This window comes from Polypterus senegalus, chromosome 12 (assembly GCF_016835505.1).
Source record: "Polypterus senegalus isolate Bchr_013 chromosome 12, ASM1683550v1, whole genome shotgun sequence".
Classification (NCBI taxonomy): Eukaryota; Metazoa; Chordata; class Cladistia; order Polypteriformes; family Polypteridae; genus Polypterus; species Polypterus senegalus.
The window spans coordinates 77,414,488-77,439,845 of record NC_053165.1 but is presented as its reverse complement, the minus strand read 5'-3'; the positions used below and the strand labels follow the sequence as shown (position 1 = coordinate 77,439,845).

The 25,358-nt window shown below is 45.3% G+C and overlaps 1 protein-coding gene across 2 annotated transcripts in view; it reads right to left on the bottom strand.

Annotated features, from left to right (window-relative positions):
- Positions 1 to 25,358, bottom strand: part of LOC120541094 (complement C3-like) — a 61,954-nt gene that overhangs the window by 20,353 nt on the left and 16,243 nt on the right. For both annotated transcript variants that reach the window (XM_039772395.1, XM_039772396.1), the window contains exons 8-26: positions 24,508 to 24,610; positions 23,472 to 23,592; positions 23,270 to 23,385; positions 21,728 to 21,874; positions 20,955 to 21,167; positions 19,781 to 19,984; positions 18,994 to 19,149; positions 16,136 to 16,265; positions 14,886 to 14,948; positions 13,686 to 13,809; positions 11,586 to 11,668; positions 9,128 to 9,267; positions 8,831 to 9,046; positions 7,612 to 7,672; positions 6,872 to 6,958; positions 6,580 to 6,786; positions 1,940 to 2,015; positions 460 to 619; positions 25 to 120 (exon numbers count right to left, since the gene is read on the bottom strand). In XM_039772395.1, the coding sequence (XP_039628329.1) occupies positions 25 to 120; positions 460 to 619; positions 1,940 to 2,015; positions 6,580 to 6,786; positions 6,872 to 6,958; positions 7,612 to 7,672; positions 8,831 to 9,046; positions 9,128 to 9,267; positions 11,586 to 11,668; positions 13,686 to 13,809; positions 14,886 to 14,948; positions 16,136 to 16,265; positions 18,994 to 19,149; positions 19,781 to 19,984; positions 20,955 to 21,167; positions 21,728 to 21,874; positions 23,270 to 23,385; positions 23,472 to 23,592; positions 24,508 to 24,610 (2,503 nt within the window). The remainder of the gene's footprint in view (positions 1 to 24; positions 121 to 459; positions 620 to 1,939; positions 2,016 to 6,579; positions 6,787 to 6,871; positions 6,959 to 7,611; positions 7,673 to 8,830; positions 9,047 to 9,127; positions 9,268 to 11,585; positions 11,669 to 13,685; positions 13,810 to 14,885; positions 14,949 to 16,135; positions 16,266 to 18,993; positions 19,150 to 19,780; positions 19,985 to 20,954; positions 21,168 to 21,727; positions 21,875 to 23,269; positions 23,386 to 23,471; positions 23,593 to 24,507; positions 24,611 to 25,358) is intronic.

Here is a 25,358-nt window from a genome sequence, read left to right as displayed (position 1 = left end):
GCCCGCACAACCCGCCGCACTCACCTGGACTTGACTTCTGCAGTGATCTCCTGATTCTGCCAAAGCAATGAGAACAAAAGCTGTGAGAGTCACATCCGATTCGGAGTTCCGCTGTCCTCCCTGTTGGCAGAGAAGAGCCCATGAGAGAAGTTCAAGACGTCAGAGAAAGGTGAACTTCATACAAAGACATGCAAGAAATGACGATGCAGGCGCACGCGGAGTTGGTGCCTGAAGACACTTCCGGGCTTCTTGTGTGGATGGCTCACCCCTACCTGTTCACCGCCTTGAAATCTGGAACCCCTCATGCCAAAGCATTTGGCCTTCGATGTTAAACGTTGATTCTGTCATCGACATTCAAAGAAACTTCTGCAGCTGCCTGTCACAGATGTCTACCGGACAGGTTCAGCTGCCTGTCATTTGTTTGCTTTATTTTCTAATATTTTGCACCGGAAAGCGTACCACCATATCTCCATAAAGCGTGGGGGAGTCCTCCCTGAAGACTCCATCAGGTTGCTGCTTGTTCAGAATCAGCCACCTGAAGGCTCCGCAGATCACCAGATGGTCCACTGCTGTTATCGTGTCGGCCACGGTGAACACCTTCACCACATAGGCTGTCAACCTGGTGGCAGAATCGGAAGTGTCACATGTCACCGACAGCTGGTAACACCTGCGTCATGCATATTAATTAGCTTTACCTCGACAGGACCCTCCAGTTCAGACCTCAGGGTCCCCGTGGCTGCGGCTTTTTGTTCCAAGCAGTTCTTCAATAAATCAGTCAGCCATTTTATGGATCTCATGGATTTTTTCTTTTTATTTTGCGTTTATAGAAGTGCAGTAGTGACAGAGTTTTAGGAAACAAAGACGTTTGGATTTTTTTTTTTTTTTTTGCCGTCTCTAAACATTTTTTTCTTTAAATGTACTTTTTTTGTGGAGTTTGCCTTATTAATCATACCTGAATGCCGCCAATAAATGTTGAGCAGAGAAGACTCAGAAATGTGCCGCTACCACAGTGTTACCCTCTCACTACAAAATAATTGTTGAAATAACTTTACAAAATAGGAAACACCTAACAAATGTAAACTCCTGCTTCATAAAGTAAAAACTTCAAAAAAACGTACAAACTGGGAAGGAACGGCTTGCTTAATTAAAGTCCAATTAGGAGAAGAAGCGGGCAGAAATGAAAAGCTGTGGCCACGGGGGGCCGCCAGGGCTGAGCACTAAGACCACTCGTGATGAGAGGAGAGGGGAGGCACAGCAGGCCGACGTCCACGGCAGCAAGTGCGGCGATATTTAAACCCCAGCCTGAAATGGCACCGTCCATAGCAGACGTTCTTTACGTCACGTCACGTCATTTTCTGACCTGCTGAATCCCAAATGGGGTCACAGGTGGAGGCCAATCCGGCAAGCACAGCATGCAAGGCAGGATTAAACTCCTGTTGCAGAAATCCATGAATTGATTCATTCGGGGAGACCACCAGGCATTCCTCCTGAAGTGTGGGTTCAAATCCATCCTCTGAGGAGCTCTTTGGCAATTGTCACGGCCGTTAATCTTAACCTTTAGGACGAGTTTTTCCGTATTAATACTCCATTCTGTAGTTTGTGATTGTGTGTTTTGCACCAGGGAACGGCTTTTCAATCCTTGGCACATCCTACTGTGTTTTATTACCAGCTGTGCTGCCCAGGGTGAAGCCTCAGCGTATTCAGCGTTACCGTTTGCAGGGATTTTGATACGCATGCAGTAATAAAATGCATTGTGTTTTTCATTCCAACAGATGGTGCATTACAAACATTAGCACTGCTTTTACGACTCGCGTACCAAATGGCACATAGTGGAGACGTGCCAACTGTGATGTGATAATGTGAATGATGGGCCGCAGGAGGCTGCCACAAAGTGGTCTTCATCAGTCAACCGCGCCATATTTAACAACGCAAGTATTACCAGGTACTTGAAGGATGTGTGATCCATGTGCCGAATGAGCCGTCAGTCTTGCGGAAACTCAACTCCTGGATGTAATCTAAAGACAGGGCGAGAAACAAAGACCTGGGTCAGGCTTATGTAGAAAAGAAACTTCAAAAGGAGAAGAAAGTTCAAAGCACAAACAGCAAATGCACGCTTCAGGAAAAACAGCGCAAGGGGCTTCGTCCAGCTTGAAAGGTGACAGTCACTGCCCACCCAAAAAAAAAAAGAAATCAAATCTCAGCATCTCACACACTGTAATGACCAAACTGGAGGTCCCAGGGCCTTGTGTGTAAAACGCGCATACGCCATTCTTTACACAAAGGTCCAAATTTTCTAAAATGTGAAAATTGCCGTCATTGCGACTAACCTCCTGCACCAGGGATTGTCCCATCAGAGATGCCAGAGATGTGCCACCTGAAGGCAATGCTATGGTGACGGTTAGTCTTGACTTTACCTTGGACCTCAGGGGCCAGCATGCGACTGCAAGGAGACAACATCCACACTGACCACTGAAGCAGGTGGTCCGTCACTCTACCAGATGTGAGGAAACAGCTGAGTGGAGACCACTGGACAGCAGGGGGCCCTGAGGTCTCCACTGGAGTTCCTGCTGAAGACCCCCTGTGGCTTTAGTCTCATTACATGAAAATCACTAAAGATGTCCCCCACTAATACAACCTCTGCCAAGACGTTCAGCATCAAGTCCAACGTGAGAGTAACGGTCATCAAAACTACAGTGACAGAGCAGCAGAGCAGACCCTCCATTCATGTGCAGAGCCCACAAAAAGTCTTCAGTGCCTCGGGGAACATCGCATGTTATTGTCACACAACTCTGAGTCCCACCGGACTGAATTTGGCTTTAATGACCATCATCAGCAGCAGAAAAAGACTTAAATGTCAGAGGGAAGTGGTCTACATCACTGGAGGGGCATTTATAATAAAGATGCAAATAAATACAAGCTATGCAGAAAGGACTGAGACCCCCACACTTTCTGCACACGTTATTGTGCTGTAGACTTCATCTGAAATGAAGAAATTTACCACTCAGTAATCAACACTCTACAGGGCCAGGGCAGACATTGTCTTTCTTTGTAGTCATTCTGATATTTATTTATATTGTGGACACTAGAGGGCACTCCAGCTCCCCAAACACCCAGAACAACCAGGCTCGGACACAAGTAGAAAATGAATAAAGAGTTTTTATTGGTGGGGAACTCTTCTTGGGCACGCCGCACGTAGGATTAAGCACAAGCACAACTCTTTGTCTTCTTCCTCTTTCTACCACTGGTCACTCCTCCACTCCTCCTCACAAGCTTTGTCCACCTCCTCTTTACTCTGGCTAACTCGGCTTCTTTTCATGAAGTACTCAGAAGTAATTCCGGTGTCCCAAAGAACTGGCCTGGGAGCATTTCTGGGGGAGATGAGAATCCGACAAAGCACGACTCTCCAGTTCCCACAGCAACCCTTGGCAGGACCCATGGAACCCAACGGGGCTGAGCCAAAGAACTCCATGTCCCATAATGCCCTGTGGGAATATGGGGCACCGCTGCCACCCAAGGGGGATGCTATTTTGCATTCTGGGGGAGGCAGTACCCTAAATGAGCCGCCTTGCCCCATCCTTCCACCTCCTGAGTGTCCTGGCTGAGTAAGGATGCAGGCTGTCCCTTACAATATGCTTATTGGCCTGCTGTAAAGAGGCATACTTCCCCTAAAAATAAAGTTTGTCTATCTCTTATATAGTGCCTTTCACATCTACCTATCTATCATATGGCACCTTTCACAACTGTCTATTATATAGTGCCTGTCATATCTATCTTTAATACAGTGCTTTTCATGTCTGTCTATCTACTACATATTGCCTTGGATATTTATATATCCATCGATTATTTAGTGCCTATCACATCTGTCTATTATTTAGTGTCTTGGATACCAATGTATTATATAGTGCCTTTCACTCTATCTATCTACTAATTGTGTGATCCTGCCAACTATACTCATATGAATATCTATCAGTTATATAGTGCCTTTCATACTATCTTTCTATCTGTCTACCTTTGTAACTGTGTGATCCTGCCGACTATACTATAATCAATATCTATCTATCTATCTATCTATCTATGACAAAGTGATGACATATTTTCAGAATGGTTTTATACATTTGTTAAAAATCAAATTCTGAATTTCTCCTTCTTACAAAAATTATTCAGACTCTGTGGCCTTCCTGCTCGCTTCAGTTCTCCTTCAGAAGCAATTCCATGAAAAGCACAAGTGTGAAAATGGAGGCATTTAAACCTCCTAGTCACTGAATATCCAAGTACATCGATCAGGAAGAAATGAAAAGAGTGGAGAAGAGCTGTAAATTTGCCAAAGCAGGCTGCCCACAAACAATGAAGAAAACGAGTGAGGAAGACCACCTAGAGACCTCTGAGAACTCTGGAGAAGGTACAAGCTACAGAGGATGACATTGGAGAGACTACTTTGTTCTTAATGGTCACAGCTTTACAGAACAGTGGCCAAGAGGACCAAATGCACAGGCCCCCTGTTGTGGGGTCCAAAATCTGTACATTTTGGTTTCTATTTCCATTCTATTTTGTTTAAGACAAGACAACAGATGAACTTCATTCAGGACAAATCAAAGCAGGTCTTCTACCCAGTTATATATCTCACTTTTAAAACAGCTATTCCAACAAAGAAAGGAAGACATGCTGGTGGCACAATGACTTTATAACCTGAGAAAGGACGGAAATCTAATTATTTTACAGCCTGGGAAAGGAAGACCTGCCAATACCTTGGAGAACATCATAAAAAGTTTAATTGTTTGGGAAAATGGACAGTGAATTTATTCATCATAGTGACAGCCTGCCAATCAGAATATCTAACAATCACATCTTTCAAAACCCCCCAGTAGAATTTTAGAATAAATATGCCACATCTGAGGAGCGGTATAGTAAGGAAGTATGGAAGGAGGGAGGAAGACGTCACTGGTCGTCAGAGAAGCATCACGAGCAACTACGAGCCTCCTGTGACATTCATCCTTTTCATCTCTACTTTTTCGTAAGCTTTTTCTAAAGACTGTATATATCCAGACTTTTCTATCAGTCCTATTTTCTGTTATTCTTTGTTCCAGTGGTATTATTATTTTTCCTGTAATAAATATCACACTGCTTTTAACTTCTATGCTTTGTCTTCATGTCTAGAGTGATTGAAGTAATAAGGTCCGTTTCTTTGAGCACCTGGTGCAGATGGAGGTTTGCCATACGCTCCATGCTATGAGGTTTATTAAGGCTGAGGGCGAGAACTCCACCCAATAGTAGGAAACAGGACATCAAGTAAAGCATTCTTGGCTGATAAATGGCCAATAGTCAAGTAGGCTTTGGACGTTTAAATATATTCTTGTAGACCAAAAGTAATATTTAGGTCTGAGATATCATTAAAACATTGTATGATAATAAGAAGTGCTGAGAGTGTGACAGGCTGTGTTATTCCTAAAGCACTTGTGTGGTTTAAAGTACCAGAGGTTAGCCAGCTGTGTGTGTGTGTGTCGTTCATAGGGCACAGTTGTGGTGAGGGTCTGTGTGTCGGCCTATAGCTATGTATGTGTGTGTTCATCTTAAAATGCAACAGTAGACCAACCTGATAACGAACTTGACGAGTACACTTACCCTTGAAGGAAAACAGGTAAAGGGTAAGTAGAGGGAAATACTACGATAATACGGGGCGTCTTCCTTTAGAAAGCCGATGGGAGACCCTGAAGTCAGCTGGATGAAAACTCTATGGTCTGATGAGATCAAAATGGAGCTTTTCGGCCATCAGAGTGAACACCACGTTTGAACACTGCACTTTATGACAAACACGCCATCCCCAGTGTGAAGCTTGGCACCAGCAGCATCAGCGAATGGGGCTGCTTCTCTGCAGCCTTGTGAGGGGAAAATACATGGAACTCCTCGAGGAAATCCCAAAGAAGTCTGTCAGAAACCAACACCTTGTGAGAAAATACAACGCGACCAGCAAGCAAAAGGCCAAATTCATTCAGTAATGGCCTAAAAACAGCAATCAACATTTATGTCTTGGAGTGGACAAATCCTACTGATAATCTGTGGCCGGACCTGACAATGGCAGGTCACCCACGAATCGCATGCCATCTGAGAGAGATGGAGCAGTTATAGGCAAAGACAAAATGGAGAATAATGTCAAGGCAAACAGAAGGAGACCTGAGCACACCGTCATAAGACACGGCCTCTGCCATTTGGGCCATTGAGCGGTTTGTGTTTCTGTCAGTTAAAACGGGGACACCCAGTTGGTACCCCACATTTTGAATCGGCTCATCCACACAGTCACAGCGTTTTATATTTGTCATTTATTGAGACCACTCCCAGGCGGATGATCCATGTGGTTTTTTTATAAGTGTTAGTAGAATTCTTATACTCTTTCCTGTGGCACCCTATCCCGACACACAGACAGACAGACAGACAGACAGGTTTTCCACACTGCAGCACAAGTCCAGATTTTGCCATTTTTTGTGTCTTAGAAGTCCCTGACAAGTCTAAGAATGAACAGCACAATGACTCGATGGTGGAGCTAAAATAGTCCACCTCTTCAGGGTCAGCAGTCCCCTGCCTTACCTCCAGTTATGTAATCGATGGCCTGAGCTCGCCAACTTACACCCACTCGGTCCCACTGGTTGCTCTTGTCCAGATAATGAGTGACAATAACAGTTTTTGTCATTGCCATCATGATCATTTCTGCAGGTCCATATCCTCTGCGGATCAAGTGAATCAAACGGCTGGCATTAATGGCATTTTCGGGGGTTTCTCTCTGCATAGCTTTGCCTGTTTAAAGAGATATTGGCTTGATGTTTAGTTTCTGGTGTGCACAACCACAAAGGTGAGGCGGCTGGCTGTCTTGGTCCGCTACCTGCTATGGTGATCAACCTCCACGCCTCAGTGTTGGGGACTGCAGACTGCACGTCCATTTTGGGAATGAACTCCGTTTGGACTCCACCTGCGCAAAGAAGTAAACCAAGAGCAGCGATGAGTGAAACGGCCAAGATATCTTTTGGAAAATTGTGAAGAGACTGTGAAATAGTGAAATGCAAAACGCACTGAAAATTACTTTGTTTGTACTTTCACAACTTTTTGGGGCATAAAGGAATGATTATTGATGAGTTCGGGCTGTGGTGAGGCTGGATGGGATATTCAGCTTCCCTTCCCATGCCGGCTCCATGCTGCTCTCATCTGCCTCGTGCCCTGCCTGCCTACACATTCAAGCAGCCATTCATGTCCGGCCCAAGGTAACTCCAACGGCCCTCACGATTCCCAGATCAGTGAGCCGATCTAAACCAAGATCCTTCTGGTGATGAACCAGTGACCACACAACCTGGCCAATGAATTTTAGCAGCAGACGAGCAGCTGCACCGGTAATGTGCTCCTTTAACTTGCATGGACAGCATTGTGGCTCAGTTGAGGGCCGTAAAACAATAAGCAGACGTGAGAACTGCTAACAAACCCACCGGGTCTATGTGGGTGCCTGAAGGTCAGGCACCCACAGCTCACTGCTTTCAGATGACCTCACACACACCTACAATGTAAACGGCTCAAAGTGGTGGTATCGGCACATTTGGTATTTATCTGCTGTGAGACTCGAAACAAGCTCACCTGATTTGGATGGATCCAAGACAATTATCCTGTTTATCTTCTTTACTAGCATTCCTTCTGGCTACAAAAAATGAAAAAGGAAGCAAAGTGTTTTAAAAATGCGGTTGCCAAATACGTCGTATGGAATTTGGTTTTCTAGAAAAATCAAATCCCATGCTGCACATGAGTTGACTGCTGTTTGTCGATGACAATTCACTTTACATGAAGAGGATTTACTGTTCAGTATGAATGAAGTATCAGCATCTACTTTATAATCATCATTTAGAAGTGAAAACGGTCTGGCACGGCTGATTTCACAGCTGGATGTTCATTTTTTTGCTTTCACGTCTTTGCCTTGGCCATTGATTTTAGGTTTGCTTTACGGTACATGCAACATCGGTCGATGTAGATTTAGTCATTGCCCCCCCTTAGTCTCCACACGCTGTACTTACGTAAAGCATGAGCACATGTGATGTGGGTAACGCCTGTCGGAAGCTTTGTGCTCTTCAGCTCCAGCAAACGTCATTGTACCCGTGTTGATACTGGCACACACCTTCATTGTTTATGTCACATCAGACTGAGGTTAGCGTGTAAATCGAGAGGGGACCCTCAAGAGGAGTGCTTAGTGGGCTGAACACAAACGCCTTCCTCCTGTGAAGGCTGAATTTAGCTCTTTAGTTTCGTGATTTTTTTCATACCATTCACTGAAAGGGAGTTTCATTTTCACTCTTATAATTCATACAGGAAAAAAACATGTACTCAAAAAATGAATTTTTGACACAATGTGGAAAAACAAAAATGTGGTGGGGTCATCATGCCTACAACTTATGAGCTGAAGAGAGAGATCTCCAAAGGCTCTCCTCACACAAGCAACACTACCAACATCAGAGTTGGCTTTTGGGCACACACTGCTGTCTGCACTCTGTGAGGAGTCCAGAATGAAAAGTCGAGATGGAGGACAACACCTGCAGGTGAGGTGAGCGATCAGACTTCAGACTGTGCGGCTGCCTTTTCTCTGCTCCAGGCTCTGCTACACACGTGCCAGAAAGCAGGTGACTGACTAGCAGCCCCAGAGCATCCTAACCCTTTCTGAACATCTTCAGTTTCTATCAACAGTCCACACTGCGGTCACAGGTAGTGTGACTGGATAAAGAGAACAGAACAGGTCTGGTAGACATCTCGTCTGCCTTGTGAGCTGGTTGTGTAGTTACGTGACCCTCACACGGGATACGGTACTCACCACCACGTTCAGTTGTTTCTTCACACCATCAGCCACAAGCTCCTTATGATTTCTCCCAAGTGCCTTAACTTCAATGACAATTCTTCCCAGCCTCAGAGGGATGATGAAGAATGACACAGCTCGAGATGATCGCCTGGTGATTCTCACAGTCTCATAGTGTTTGTTTTTGGTGGCTTTGCTGCAGAGCTGCTTATTAGTCGTCCACTCCACACGGAACTGTGGAAGGATAAGATGGACTGTGACTTATTCAGGTGATTTATGACAGGCGATTGGAAACAGAGGCCTAGCCCCACTTACCTCAATGTCCTCCTCATAGGAGTTGTAGAGCACGGCCTTGATCTCTACCTGCTCATTTCGGACCACAGAGTATGGCAGCCGCAGGTCAATAAAGAAATCCTTCTTTACGGTGATTTCATAAGGATCTGCCACACAGATACCTGAAGAAGAAGAAGAAGATGCTGCTCATGCCAAGTGTGCCCAACCATGTTTGAATATTTAGGTTAAATCCGCTCTCAGACTGTCAGAGTGTGCTAGCTGATGTCTCATGGCTTCCTTGTTGTAAACGTTTCTTATGTGCACAACATCAGGCCAGAGGTAAAGCAAAGTTTGTAGGTTTTGGATCACAGCTCAGAGCTGTAACATTGAACCTATTTGTCATATTGATTGAGATGTCCACAGGAAGTTTAGCATGTTCCTCAGCTAACATCATTATTTTGTTAGATGAACAAGAGAGAAGCTCCAGCTGCCCCACGACCCTACCCAGGATAAGCAACTTAAGAAAATGGAGGGATGGGTGGATTGTACTCTGCTCATCATTTGGGCACATTGTCTCCAGTCCAAGAGCAGATGTGTAACTCCTTCTTCTGCCTCTTCTGGTGCTCCGTCTATCTGTCTGGGGTTACAAATGTAAAAGAAATGGAGGCTGAACTAAAGGACCTGGCAGAGCGGTAAGAGTATTCTGTTAAGGACTACACAATAAAGATTATAAATTAGGGTCACCCTTGGACCCCAACATGACAAAACAATGCCAGGACTCAACCCAAGCAGAAGAGCAAAGGAAAGTGTGAGCAGAGGTGAGAAGGAACTGTAGGTGTGTAGTGTGTGTCTTAACAGAGAACTCGGCTCAAAGATGACTTGCCACCTAATCGGTTTGTAGTGAGGGGTGAGAGGAACCTCAAGCTGCCATGCAGAACGGAGCTATGAAGGTTTCTGACTGAATTGGCGTCTATGGTGAGAAATGCTGGACAACATTGAACGATAAATAAAAACATCCATGATAAATTTCACATTAGTTGTGTCGTATAATCTAATGTCAGGTCATCCAGTCAATGTGTCCGTTTTATGTCTGTTACTAAAATCTTAACAAATAAATTACGTTTGCTGCTGATCTCCAACCGCTGTACCTGTGGCGATGTGAGTAAAGATCATCAACCTTAAGCATGAGGGAAAGTGACTGAGACGAGTGTCCTCGACCTTCGACATGCAGATTACTCTGCCATATTTGTCCACTCTACAGAAAAACAGAAGGTTTGGAAAAAAACACCACAACAAAAACTTTCTGCCAAGATGTCCCTGGCATAAATTCCTAGAAACTGCTTTCCAAGGAAAAATGCTGGAAATAACTGAGCATCTTCCATACCTCACTAGCCAACTGTCCGTAAAGGCAACCATGAAGTTTCAAATCTGGCATTGAATCATCTGTGCCAACACTTACTCCAGGAAACAGCACTGCTTGGTCTTTAGGAATCATGGCATCAAGAAGGAAAGGAGGGTATAAGGCCATTGGCATTACTACTCGACTGTATGGCAATGAGATCTCCGTAAGCCAGCGTTTCTCAACCCTCAAGTATTTGCGACCCGAGTTTTCATAACAGTTTTAATGTAGATGCATATTTTATTATACCTACTTAACTTTTATCGACATTTATCTAACTCTACATTTATTGTCCTAGTATCAGAATGTAGTTTAAGTTTCAACAGATTTTTTTTTCATATTTTTGATTCTTTTTTCACATCTTCGCGCCCCCCTTTTTGTTACTTCATGCCCCCCTAGGGGGGCCCGCCCCACAGGTTGAGAACCACTGAAGTAACCTAAACTCATCACCTGCACAAATCTTGACAGATGCCATCAGCGCCACCTTTGGAATGTTTTTAAATAAAGTAGAAGGATTGTCACATCAATTCTATGGTCCAAACTGAGCCAAAGATGACCAACATCAATGCCATCACCTTGCAGAAGTAGCTTCGCTGGATGGGCTACTACATCAGAATTTCTCCTCATCAACAAACAGCTGTGCTCTCGGCTGAGCTGAGGTCCAGGAACCCAAGAGGGCCAGAGAGTGTGGTTCAGACTACACGACAAAAGGTCTCACCGGGATCACCTGTTGTGTGGCAGTGGCCATCAAGTTCAGTCAAAGGCATTTCATTGTCCTGCATGCGCGCCTGAGGATCACCTTCAGGGCTCAGTGCAGGTAAGTCACACTACCCCAGACTAAGAGGAGGCGCTGCTGCTAAACTGAAGTTGTGAGAGGAACCGCTAAGACCCGGCAGAAGGCCCCGCCCATTCCAGTCTGAACCATATTAAAAGGGGCGTGTCCAGAGAGCGAGGCCTCGTTTCCGTCCCAGACTGCATACTGGAAGGAGCCCCGAAGCTGCCTGTCGTTTACAGTTGTGGTTGCTGCGAGGATGGATTGGCCATTGAACCCTAGGATGTACAAACAGTCTGTCAAGATGAGACGGACACACAAATGCCTACCCTTTGAAGATAAGCTGACAGCCAGGATCACCCAAGTTGTGATGGATTCTTTCGTGAAGCTTCTTACTTCGTTTTCAACCAAACTGAAAATGAAAGGGAAAGCAGAAGAAGTGAAACAGTCGGGCAGACAATGGCACACCTTCTTACACCATCTTTATGTTGATCTTCTATGAAGAAGTCAACTACTTTGAAGGGCCTTCTCTTAAAAGGTGAGAAAGAGGCTTGGTTACTATTTAGAAAGAAGGCAGGGGACCAACATTTTCAGAGCTCCATGAGAAAGTCTTCCATCCATCCATCTATCCATCCATTCAAGCCCACTTACCTAGAGAAGAGATTTCAAGTATCGGGCACAAGGCAGGGCCAAATCTTGGACAGGGCACCAGCTCATCACAAGGTGACCCTTCACACACTCCCACTTGGGACAATTTAGTACCACCAGTCCACCTCATCTGCATGTCTTTGGACTGGGAGGTCAAACCAGAGCTCCTGGAGGAAATCCATGTGGGCACGTGAAGAACATGCAAAATCCACACAAGGAGCACCTGGGATTTGAACCCCGGTCTCCTTATTGTGAGGCAGCAGTGCCACCAACGTGAGCTGGTCTTATGAAGGGATGAATGTGGCAATGAATGCCTCCTGCTGGATGCTCCAACCAAAATGATAACAGAACTGGAAGCTGTGGAAAGCAGGATTTCCTTCTTAGTGAAGGTGGGGTGAAGGTTAGCAGCAGAAGAAGACTCAATGGCTGCATATGCAGGTGGAGGCATGAAGCGGTTTAACTTGAATTCTTATGAGTATCATGTTAGGTTTGTCTGACTGTTATCTCTTCTGAATTTTGAATTATGAAGAATCCAAACTTTGGCTTTATTGTGTGTGTAATGATTCTTAATTATGTTTGCACCGTTTCTGATGCCACCTTTTTTCTCATGAATCATATCATTTTGGGGCATTTTATAGCAGCATTAGTGAGGTTACGACCCCCATGTGCAAAGTGAGTGAAGTCTTGGGTGGGCCGGGATTAAAGGTCAGCATGGGCCCATTGTCTGTGTCCAAGATTGCGGATTATTTCAACACTCCTGATAAGACCCCTCTGGTACTGCCGTTTGTCAGACTTTGATTTCCGATTATGTTTTGGTTTCAGTCACTGGTTCTCTGTCTTCATTGCTTGTGATCCTCATTTTGTTTTTTTGTTAAAGTGTTGTGTCCTGATCATGCCACCCCTTGTTGCTGGTAACACAGGGCTAGCAGAACACGTGCCCCCCTGAAGTCTACCTGCATTGGCGTTGTGAGCCCTTTCTGTTTGTGGGAAACTTCCTCACCTTCTCGCCTCACTTCTGTTTAGGTGGCTCCATCACCTCCAGGGGACCTTTGTTTTTGCCTCCCACTGCCAAGTCCACCTCAAGACAATTGCCAGTATTTTCAGAAAACCCTGGGGAGCAGACCCTGCCCTTTAATGGCCCCTCACCACACTACACCCTCAAGGCCTGGTGTTCGCTTGCTGATCTCCTGGAGTGGCTCCGACTCAACAGAACAGGGTCTGAACACCCCACCTTTTGGACTTGTGCCTCCCATGGAGATGTCCAGGCCTCCACCATTTTACTGTTTTGTATAAGTCTCTGTGTCATGGATGTTACCTGTGCACTGGAATTGCTGGGATCCTCCCACTGTAGCCTACTGGAGGATCCTCCTGTACCAACTCTCTGGCTTTGTGGCCAATTACATTCTGAAAAGCAGACCTAGAAACCCACCCATTGGGTCCATCCATTCTGTCCGAGGAAGAGGAAATGTCAAAGAACTTCAGGAGTTTGAAGTACAGTGGGAGAGTCATGGCACAGCGGGCTTAGAAACACCAAACTGGAAAGAACTCCTGTGACACAAATGAGGAAACCTGCTGAAGAACCGACAAGCTCTGCAGTGTGGACACCTGGCTGTTGGTTTTCAGGACTGGATCGACCATTAAGGCTACGGACTGGGCCCTGTCAGCACACACCTGGTGCACTTTGAGTGATTCCAACAAAAACATGGAAGGCCCCTCCATAACCCCATTTTAAACATTCACAAGACTGTGGAGCTCACAGAACAGCATGAACTTAAATGTACCCATTGTTGTCTGCTCCAGTAGTTGGTAACATCTGCTCCTGCCACATCCAGATTTCAGGGAATTCTCTTCTGGAAACAACGTCTTCATAATCATCATCATCATCATCATCATCATCATCATCACCTGAGAATCAGGAGAGGAGACACACAAGAGACGGATGTGAGAGATGCTGGTAGACACGAGAAAAGCTGAACACACCTGCATGTCCTCCTCGTCCAGCCTGGGGGAGAACGTCCATACATGATGAGGCAGAGCTTGGAGAAATGAAGCACAAAGTGCACCGAATTCAAGAGACTTGAATCCAAAGATACAAACACGTTCATCTGAAGCAGCCTCAGCAATCGTTGCAAAGACAAAATGAAAATCTTAGCTATAATACATTTTGACAGTCTGAGAAAAGCCACGAAAACGTGGAATGGAGGAGGTTTCTTTTTTAATTCTGAAATTCCTGACGGATTCCTGTTGTTTGTTTCCAAGCCATCCTTGACTTTTAGGATGAAGTAAACATTTTGTGCAATTAGTTGGGATTTATGGGATTTGTGGAAGTCAGCTGGAGACGTGAGGCCAGGTTCGGGGTTTGTGCGCACTCTACGCCATTTTATTGGTCCTCCTGGAGACAAATACAGTTCAATCAGTTATTTTGTGTCTTTCACGTATATCTACCTATCTCACCATTTTATAGTGCCTTTCCTATCTATGTGGTGCCTTTCACGTCTTTCTATCCATTATGCAGTGTCTTTTATGTCTACCAGTCTACAGTATCTAACTGTTATATAGTGCCTTTCCGATCTATCTGTCCATCCGTCATCCAAGCCACTATATCCTAACTACAGGGTCAGGGGGTCTGCTGGAGCCAATCCCAGCCAACACAGAGCGCAAGGCAGGAAGCAAACCCCGGGCAGGGTGCCAGCCTACCACAGTCTATCTATCTATCTATCTATCATATAGTGTCTTTTACATCTACCTATCTACAGTATCTATCTAACCATCATATAGTGCCTTTCCTATCTATCTGGTATTGCTAGTCAGTTATAAAGCACTGAGTGGTCGTTCTCACCACTGGACTCTCAGATATCAATCAGTGTGACTCTAAAAACTGCAAAACATCCCAAATGGCTGCCTGCCTCCCAAAAGCTATTGGTGATGCCTGAAGAATCAAGAAATGTGATTTTATCCGGCTCTGGTCACCCCATACGTACCCCTCCTTGACCTTCCAGGAACTGAGCGGCGATTTCTTTTTGGGGGAACTGGGCAGTCAGGATCTGTGGAAACAAAAAGAGTCAACTTAGTATGTGGGTCAGTGCCCAGAATTTCCAGCATGAGGATTGAAATGAGGAGTACAGGGCCAAGTGCAACGAGACAAAGGGAGATGAAGGTCCACCGTGTCTGCATACGTAAGTACTGAACATATGTGGTGATCACTCACGCTGCGCTCGCACATTTTAGAGCTGACTCGATTACGGGGAAGACACACTTTGGCTTTACTGATGCCAGGCCGGGTGCAGCGTCACACAAGTCTCATATCTTGTGGTGCCACAAACCTTCCCAGCTGCCTAATTGCCAGTATAGTCAGCCGACTGCCCAGCTGAGTTGTCCCTCCGTGGCACTCGTGGTTCTGTCTATCGGCGCTCACCAGCACTGATGGAGGGAGTCAAATGAATGAGGAGGTTCATTACGTTGGCCGTGTGCCTTTAGCAGGCTTCACCATCGTCCCCTTCAATAATAAAGTGAGTCTAAAAGGCCGTTTCTGGGTGTCATGTGCACAAGTGCAAAGCCGTTTCATGACAATAGAAGTAAATGCTACGCACGCATACACACACAAGCTGCGTCACAGCCAGTTGGCCTGCTGCTATTTGAAAACATGGCCGTAAATTCTTCTTTTAGCTCCGGCACAACAGGGATGCTGAAAAGCGCAGAATCGTGAATCCTGTAATTCTGGAATCCCAAATGGAAGAGCAGGCCTTCACACAAGACACGTCAGCAACAGAGAATCAGGCAGGCCACTCTTTTAGAAAGCCGAATTGAGGACATGGAGGAGCTCAGCCATTAGAGGGATTAACTTACATAAAAATACTTCATTAAGAAGACTTAAAGATCTCCTAGCACCCCCTGCTGCTTGCCACCCCGTTTCATTTAATGCTGTCATCACGCCTTGTCATTCAGCCTTTGAACCTTCTCTCTAAGCCAACTTATGTGGACGCAACTGAAGAGGCACAAACTCAAAATGGGCAGGAAACTCCCAGATGGTCTGGTCCAGTTTTATCTGCTGGACCAGAGCATTCGGACAGAATAGAAGCGCTGGATGAAAACATCATCAATGAGAAGGATGAGCTGTTCCAAGCAAATTGAAACTTAAACATCACAAAGCCATCACACATACAGGCCGCCGGTCACAGGTGACGCTACCTTTACTTCTGCAACATGCAAGCTTTGAAGGTCAAGGCCTCACCTTCCCGAGATGGCGTGCCAATGTTCACATTTGACTCAAAGATGAGGCCAGCATCCGAAAACACGCCCATGCTGTTTTGTCCTCTTCCTGGAGTGCAGCCAATGTCGTTCTTCTCAATGAGATCCCAGATCTGAGTGAAATGAGAAAGAAGCCAATCATTAAGAGCTCACGTCCTTCTACCTTCAGGGACTTTGATGTCAAAACTGCAGTTATGACAAAGCCAAAGAGAAAGGCATAGCACAACATGACGTCTCTCTGGAGAAGCTGGCTTTCATATACACTGGGACCTCTGTGACTACCTTGACTTTCTGAAAAAGCCAAAACTTCCATCAGGAAGAGCAAAGAAGCTAAAGATAGTCTGACACCAATGCAAACACCTGAAAGTGGAGCAGACTGTCCTGTCCTAGTAGGAATGAGGACTAAGCATATGGTCATTATGACCCAATGCTGCACATCCTCACGAGCGTGGAGGACTCCAGCAGAAGTGCATCAAGAAATGCCACTGGGGCTCCTCCATAGCGACTGCCTTTATAGCGCCTCACAGCCACTGCTCGCTTATATTCAGCCAAGTCCAAAGACAACAGAGCATCTGCTGCGAGAACGTCCACTGCTTGATGTGGATGGAGGAGACACCAGTGAGACAGAAGCTATACGGCGGCCGGGAGGACCTACAATGTACAGCAATATTCATCTGGGTGCCCGGCATGTCCATTTGAATAATGACAAGGAAAAGAAGAAGAAGAAGAAGAAGAAGAAGAAGAATTGGTTCTGGTGTGCATTTGAGGGGGTTAATGATGTTTATTATACCATTTCTTAAGATTCTATGAACACTAAATTGGGACAAATGAAATACCATCTACATATCTATTATATAGCACCTTTCATATCTATCTATCTACTGATATTCATGGAGTTTTCTTTTCTTTTAGGGTGTTCTTTGCTTACATTCCATAAAACCATCCTAAATGTCCATCACTACTACAAGTTAGGAGGGTCAATCAATATTAAAAAGGTTTGTGGTGGTTAATCTGGCATCCAGGTCACCTAAAATGGGTGTTTTGTCACGCTAAGGTCCTGAGGTGACCCTGTTTTCCTCTCAGATGTTTTATTAGGTAGACTCAGGGGTCGGCTCTGCATTTTTTGCACCCAAAGGTGAAGCTGCCAAAGTCTCACCCAAACCTTAGTGTTTCAGGCATAGCTAAAGGTATATAAAGTTGAAGAGCAGATGAGGGGTCTCCAGGTTCCATATTTCTATCCCAGAGCTCCCCATTGCTGCTTTGAACACTATGTGTATTTGATTGAAGACCAGGTGGTGGTCCCCTTGGTGTTTTGAGTTGATCAAAGATAAAAAGCCACCACCCAACATTTTGCCACCATCGGTGACTGTCTAGTTTGCCTCTATGGCACAGCCAACCCTGCGTCGACCCACTGCCATCTGTAGGCCTTATATGTTGACTCTTTTGTGGAAAAATAAAAACCAGTTATTGATCAAATCTGGTGTACGTGACAAGGGCCACGAAAAGTCTGTCTTGCGACAAGTGCAGCTTCTGTTTTCTGTAACAAACAAGAAGTTACAAGTGCCCAACTGATGACCTTTAAAATTGTGTAACTGCTGATCCAAACAAAACTATTGTAAAGATGTAATGTCTTGAAATTCTTGTGCAACTAAAGTCATAAGGTCAAATTTTGCGCTTAGCATTATAAAAGATTTAGGACACCGACTTCTCGGGGCAGATGAAGGGCAGGTGTCCTAGGACTGTGCTTCTCTGTCATTCTTACCTTTGCCTGGTGTGTATTAATAAAATATTTTTTACTAACTTTAATTATATCTCTCTGTCTTCAGTCACAAGAAATGACACTAGAGAAAAAGTGTCCACAGTTTCCAGCCTGGTCACTGATGGGGTTGACAGCTGTGGTAGTGGAATACGTCCGTCCATCTGTCAACCCAGGCAGTTAAACACCAGAGGACCATGACAAGCAGAAGAGTCAGCTCTGCATTGATTGGGGCAAAATTAGAAGCAGAGTGCAACGAGTGTGACAAAAGAATACAACCTGAATGGTGGTCCAACATGGCCCTTGGATGAAATGATGGAAACAAACACGTATTGTCTTTCCTATCAGTCTGTCTGTCTGTGTTATATAGCGCTATTGCTGTCCATCTGTCTGCCTGTCTCTCTTTGATAACGACTAGTATGAGGTTTTCTAATTTTTGATGAGCATCAGTCGGTCAGTTCTTGCTGCCATGTGCACAACATACCAATGTCACACTCAGTGTGAGTGGTCTTCTCATTTGGTGCATTGAGCTGAAGAGGATCAGGATGAAGAGGCCTCCTTAGGGAAGCCCAGCCTAATCTTAGCCACGTTTGACAATCAAATGGGTCATGTGGTACAATAGATAGCCATCCATCCATCCAATTTCCAACCCGTGGAATCCGAACACAGGGTCACGGGGGTCTGCTGGAGCCAATCCCAGCCAACACAAGGCGCAAGGCACGAACCAATCCCGGGCAGGGTGCCAACCCACCGCAGACAATAGATAGCCATGACACAGGTAATGCTAGTCAGATTTAACTCAAGCTGGCTAACAAATATTTGAGAGAAAGAGGTGTTCACTTCAACGATTCACTAAAGTGAGGTCAGATATGATGATGATGGCCACTGACAAGGCATGATGAACAAGAAGGAGGAACGTTAAATGAGAGCAGCACCTGGGTCAAGCTACCATACACTCAGATATCAAGGGTGTGTGAAGTAAAGCCGACAGTGCAGGTGAGGAGTGTCTTCCAGGTTACTGTGACCTCAGGGCCATCCTCTGAGTCAAGGATGACGTGAAGTTCCTGCTCCATGTTGCCACCTACCTTTGTCTGTGTCAGTTTGTTCTTGTTGTTCGAAACAAACATGGCCTTATCCACAGCCACCAGCCCCACCATGGCACCAGGGTCTCCTCTTATTTTGAAACTAAAGAATTTGTGAGGGCCGTAAGTTGGTCCATCTCGCCCTGGTATTACTTGAAGCTGCCCATGGAAAAAAAACAAAGAAAGAAAAGAAAAGATGATTGGTCAATCAGTGAGGGCAACACCCCCTCTCCAACGCCCCTCCATGGTGGTGTTTCACATGGGATCCAAAGAAGAGTGTTTGGACCTTCAGCTGGTGACACCTGGCTTCTGGTGCTCAGGTGTGAACAGAGGAGGACAGCAGTGTGTTACGTTTCCCTCATCGCTTGTACTTAAATAACTTTTGGGTACAACAGAGCTTTTGGGCTTGTTCTTGGCAATCGAATGGAGTCGAGCTTTTAAAGTGCAGACAGCACTCTTGACCAATGAATGATGGTGAGGGGCGGGTCTTCAAGTCTAAGTGCACTGCTCTGATTGTCTGGCAGTATTCATTTGACAAAATGTTAGCAAAAAGACATGTGATTTGCCCTTTGCGAGAATAGGACTAGATGACTTGACGAGTGGATAATGTGATGAAGGTTCATTTTTTGGGGACTTTTTTATATTGTTAACTGTGTTCCAGCTTTGGTCTCCATAGACTTCCGTTCAATGAACTTCTTGTCTCTGTTCTCCATGAAATCATGGGATTGAAAATGTTTCTCAGCCATCAGGACAAACCACATGGGGTAAGTAACATCTTCAAAGAACTTACGGTGCCAATGCAGGAGTCCTCCACGTCCACCCAGATCGAGTCGGACACAATTTCTTTTGTACCACCAGTGGTCACGTAGTAATAAGCCACAAAGCGGAAAGACGGGATCATCTCTCGCTCGACGGGCAGCCACAATGAAATGAATGACTGCCCTCTCTGCCTCTGCTGCCTGCCAGCTTTGATGAGACTCCCCTTGTTGGTTATCTGTGAAAAGAATCAAATGAGGTGCTCACTTGGGTTTAGATTACCTCCTAAAAAACACGTCTTAAAGAAGACATTGTAAGACCGAAACAACCTTAACATTCAAGGTCAGCTCCATCATCTCTCCATCCAACCTCCTAACCTGCTTATTCAGAGCAGGATTGTGGGGAAGAAGTTCTGCTCTTTGTTGTTGGATTTCCTGTCTTGGTGACTTCCTGCTACTGTTTTAAGGATTCAAATTTTGGGACTGATTTTGTTCTCCTCTGGATTGCCTTTGTGGTAACTCTTTGGCTCTTCTTTTGTCTCTTTTGAGCCTTTCTTTGTATTAGTTTGTCAATAAATCCTTGTCTTGTCCTATAAAGCATTCTTTGTTAAACCTTAATTACAAGCTGAGGGTTTACGATCAGCCCTTCTCTTTTAGAGTTTTTCTTCTATTTTTGTTGTTTTACCATCTCTAGTTGAAGCCAGCGGGTAGCCTTAGGGGCCCGGCCAAAGTCAGATGAGCCACTGCTTGGCACACCACATAGGATTCTGGCCGATGCCATGGCTGGCTTTAGGAGGCCTAACATCAGTTTTGCTTTGAAGGAAATCCCATATTGTGATGCTGATCACATCCCAAGGCAGGGAGCTTTTCACACCATCAGCAGCTGGCTACCTGGATCAGTGATTTGGGCCTGAGGTGACCTACCTGAGACGTGTGTGTCTAGAAAGGAGGAAAGTGTTTGGTTGTTAAAAGCCATGAAGGTCAAGGATGAACCAAGATGGTGGGGGGCTTAGTAAAGAGGCAGATACGCTTGTCATTAATAAAACAATCCTTAAACATCACCGGGATGGCAAGGTGTGCAATGTGCACGAACGTAAAAGGTAAGGAGGTGTAGCCATCTTGACCGTAAAATATCGAGAAAACAGAGTCGTACAGAAAGCCTCCTCACAGTAGCCCTCCACATGGGACCAATGCAGGAATGTTACTTACCAAATAGGAAATGTATTGGATTGTCTCCCGCGTTAATACGTCGCTGGTTTGGATGTTCATGTTGATCTGGAGATGTGTACCTGCAGATACTTGTGCAGACGAGATGTGGATATGCAGGTAATTGTTCGAATTTGACTGCGTTTGGTACGGCACGGCCTCCATTCTCCCTTCAGCCTGGCGAGACTCAGCAAGCAGAGGGCTGTTTGTTCTTACCTTGTGGACAGAAAACGTCAAGTTAGAGATTCTCATTTCAAGCTCTCAGAAAACATTACAGCAGGGTAAAGCCTCGTCTAGCATATCTAAGACAGGGCATCGCCAGGGCGTCCTCACCCATGCTAAGCCTGATTTTGTCATATCTTGGGTTGTTTGTTATAAATACCTTGTAGAACTAAATGCAATTGTAGTGTCCTGAATAAATATTGTTTTCTTAAGAAATTCCAAAATTTTAATAAGTTTTAAATTTGACCAGTAGGGGGCGGTATATCTGAACCGGACCGTGAAATCAAAGAAATTAAATGAAAAATGACTGGAAGGGATAAGAAACAAGTAAAATTAGAGAAGAGCCGTGAAAAGGACAGGATTAAGTGGACTTTTTATGATTTATAGGACATTTTGTGGAATGGGTGTATATACCTTTAAAAATTAAGATTGTTTTATAAATGAACTGTGGACCCATGGACAGGCATGGGAGTCCTTCTGGAGTAAATAACACAAGATCTGAAACCTTGTTAGCCTGACATCTTCAAAAATCGATGTACACATGTGATACTTACGGTCACAACGAGATTCTTTCCATTCTGGACGGTATTGAAGACCATTTTTGCTGTTCCATCTCGGTTTGTTCTTACAGGAATGTTACCAGGTTGACCTTCCAAACCAACATTGCTTGCAGGAGATCCATCAGGATTTGTTACCAGAACCTTTCAATTGAAGGAATAAAATATCTGTTTGTTAAAGATATCGTACGGAGAGCAGACTCCTCAAATGCTAGAATGGCTTGGGGTCGTCGTGTGTTAGCCGGGGTTTCCTTCCTGGTTTATGTTTACGTTCAAATGAAGTATTTGCTATGTGTTTTTAGAACTTTTGTTAATATTGTTATGTTTCTTTTTTATTCGGTATCTACGTATTTTGTATTGTCTTTTTAAGTCCCTTGATGGGTGAACCTCAGGAGGTGGGGCCACCCTGATGTCACTGCAGGCTGAGTGAGGGGTGCAGAGTCCCGTTGGCGGCTCATTGAGTTTGTGGCTCTTTCTTGTTGATCGTGATTTGTTAGCACTGCCTTTCTGCTTACTGCCAATTTCTTACTTTTTCTTTTTTCTTCGTTTTTTGCTCTTTGATTATAATTTGGAAAGTTTTGCTCAGGATTGCCTTTTTTGCATTTGCCTTATTTTTGTTCTTTTTTATTCTAATATAACATCTTGTATTGCCAAACCAGACTTTTCCTATTTTTGATATCCTAGGAGTATTTCTGAGCTGTGTGCCCCGAGTCTCATTTTAGGCTCAGGTAGGCCGAGGCCTGCTGTCTTATGTATTGAGTGTCTTGTTTCATTTTTAAGAATTTCCCCTCAGATCTGTAAAATGTTCTCGGTCCTGTTTTTTTGCCCATCGAATCTAATTCTCTTGTTATTTCCTGGATTGGAGCCTCTGTTTTAAAACCTTCTTTTATTTCACGTCATTTTGTCCTGAGGTGTCACAATGCTGTGGGCTTTTCATTAGCCGTTTCCATGATGTTGCATCTCAGAATGCATTAGGACAGCCTGACGATGGCGTCATCGGCGTGACTATTTAAAGTTTACTCAGGCAGTTCCAATCTGTGTGTGACGCCCGTTTAATTTGATTTCTGATCTTTTTCTGCAATTGTCAGCCTTGGTCTTGTATGCCACCCATTCTATCCATTTAGATGTTCGGTTCTGACATTTAAACTTCATTCATTCTCCCATCCACATATCTCATTACCTGCCTCAGCAGACACTTCAAGCAGGTTGCCTGAGGTGAGGCCTACAGTATATGCATGTCTACATGTGAATGTGGACCCCAACAATTCGCCCACCAACACGCCGGGGCTGTCCTGCTACACACACCTGCACCCCTGTGAGCCTGAGCGCTCTGTTTCTACACTAGAATTTGGCCCACCATGGACCTCGGCCTCGCCAATGGCATGTGCACATTTAATGATCCGATTCCCTTGTTGCTCCGCATCAGCATGACTTTCTGTTACACAGGCAGGCAGCAAGTCTACAGCTGGTAGGACTCCTTCGTGATGTCCATGGACAAAGCCGCACCCAGTTTAGCCTGCAAAGAAAAGCAAATCTTACCATCACATCAAAAGGGAATCCCGGCATGAAGTACTTGGGTGTCCTGGTGAAGAGAACTTCATAGCGGGATGTGACGACCTTAATTCCTCTCATTTCTGCCTCCGCCATGTCACTGCCTACACCAAAGGAGAAGAAGTTGACCGAGGTGCACCTGACAAACTCTAGAGTTGACGGTGCTTGAAGCCACTGTCACAGCACTTACCAGAAGGTGTCAAGACGGTCGCCGAGACGTAAATCGACTGATCGATAAGCTGGCTGATGTCTCGGAAGACCCTCAGAATCTGCTGTCTTGTGAGTCGAGCTGTTCCTCTTCCATTTTTAATCTGCAAACAAATGTGTGCAGGTGACCATCGAAGCCTGACATCCACAGCACTTTCACGTGATGTCGTGAGTGTTAAGCATTACTACGGACATTCCACTAAATAAACCGTCGATCCGATCTCGATTGGGACAGACGTCTTCAGCAAAGCCAAATGCACCTTTACAGGCGATACTTTGGGAAGTTTGTCTTCTTATTCTGGCTTTGAGACAAAACCGTAGAAGACAAAGGGTTAGGGTTAGGGTTAGGGTTAGTACAATCCAAATGTGTGTCTGATTTGAAGAGCATCGAGCTGCGGCCATTGTGTTGATTTACTTTGTCACATTTCACTGTTTAAAGCTAGCAGAGCGAAATAAAAAGTGACAGAGGGCCGAGCTGACGCACACGTAAAGTTCATCACCACCCGCCCCTCCATTGTCCTCATTCAGGGCAGGCTGCGGGGCAGCTGGAGCTGATCTCAGCAATCACAAAACAACAACAGAATGAACGAATCAATGAGGGGGTCCGTTAGGGTGGTCTCAGTGTTATGGTAGTCATCGGGAACTGGAAGTAAGAATAAAAGGTGACAGTCACAGCATACCACTCGCGGGTTTCCTAGGGTGTTTCTCTTTTTTGAGGCCAAGGGCACTACGTAAAATCAAACTATTCATTTATTCTGCGATCTCTTCAGCTCCTCTCTACACTAAATATCCAGAGATCAGCACAAACGGAGTGGAAATCCAGTCAGGACTTTAAAAGCCACCCAACACTGCGCACTGAGCACACGCCTTCGACGTCTGTAGTAAAGCAGGCAGGGTGGCGTAGTGGTTAGCGCTCTACACTTCAAACCCTCAGGCTGTGTGTTCACATCCCACTTCTGACACCACAGACGACAAAATGCATTGACGTTTGCTACAGAAACACTTTGTTCGTTACGTACTTCAATACGCTGCAGGGAGTCTGTGAAGCTTCTCCTCTTGTTATCCACCAACAGCCCAAACACGACGCATGCATATCCTTCGACTTCGTTTCCATGAAAGTACCTGGCGAGTACAAGCAGAAGGCAAATCACGTCAGGCACAATGTAAAGAGCTCCTGTGCATTTGCACCTAACACAGCGCGTCGGCCATCTTGAATTTGCACACTTCTCTTTCTTCTGTTCGCTTGTTCACTGACCTCTGAAGATACGCGGAACACCCCTGGGGTGAAGGAGACGATTTCATTAAGAAATGAATTCACTTTATAGGCTGCATAACAGCTGATGAGGATCTGCCATGAGCCACAACTCCTTCTAAAGTGTCTGCCAGGCGACGTCAGGCCTCAGGGCACCCAGCAGGGATTTCTCTACAGACCACTGCATCCATCCATCCATCCATCCATTTTATAACCCGTTGAATCCGAACACAGGGTCACAGGGGTGTGCTGGAGCCAATCCCAGCCAACACAGTGCGCAAGGCAGGAGCCAATCCCGGGCAGGGTGCCAACCCACCGCAGGACGCACACACCAAGCACACACTAGGGACAATTTAGGATGGGCGATGCACCTGACCTGCATGTCTCTGGACTGTGGGAGAAGAACCTGCAGACTCCACGCAGGGAGGACCGGGGAAGCAAACCCTTAAGGGTCTCCTACCTGCGAGGCAGCAGCGCTACCACTGCGCCAGAAAATTGAAATTCATTTGTTTGTCTCGTCAAGCAACTCTCAATACCCAAGAATGACAAAGTAAAGACAGGATTGTAGACCTCTTTTTTAGCAAAATGATTAAAAATAAAAACCGAAATATCCCTTTG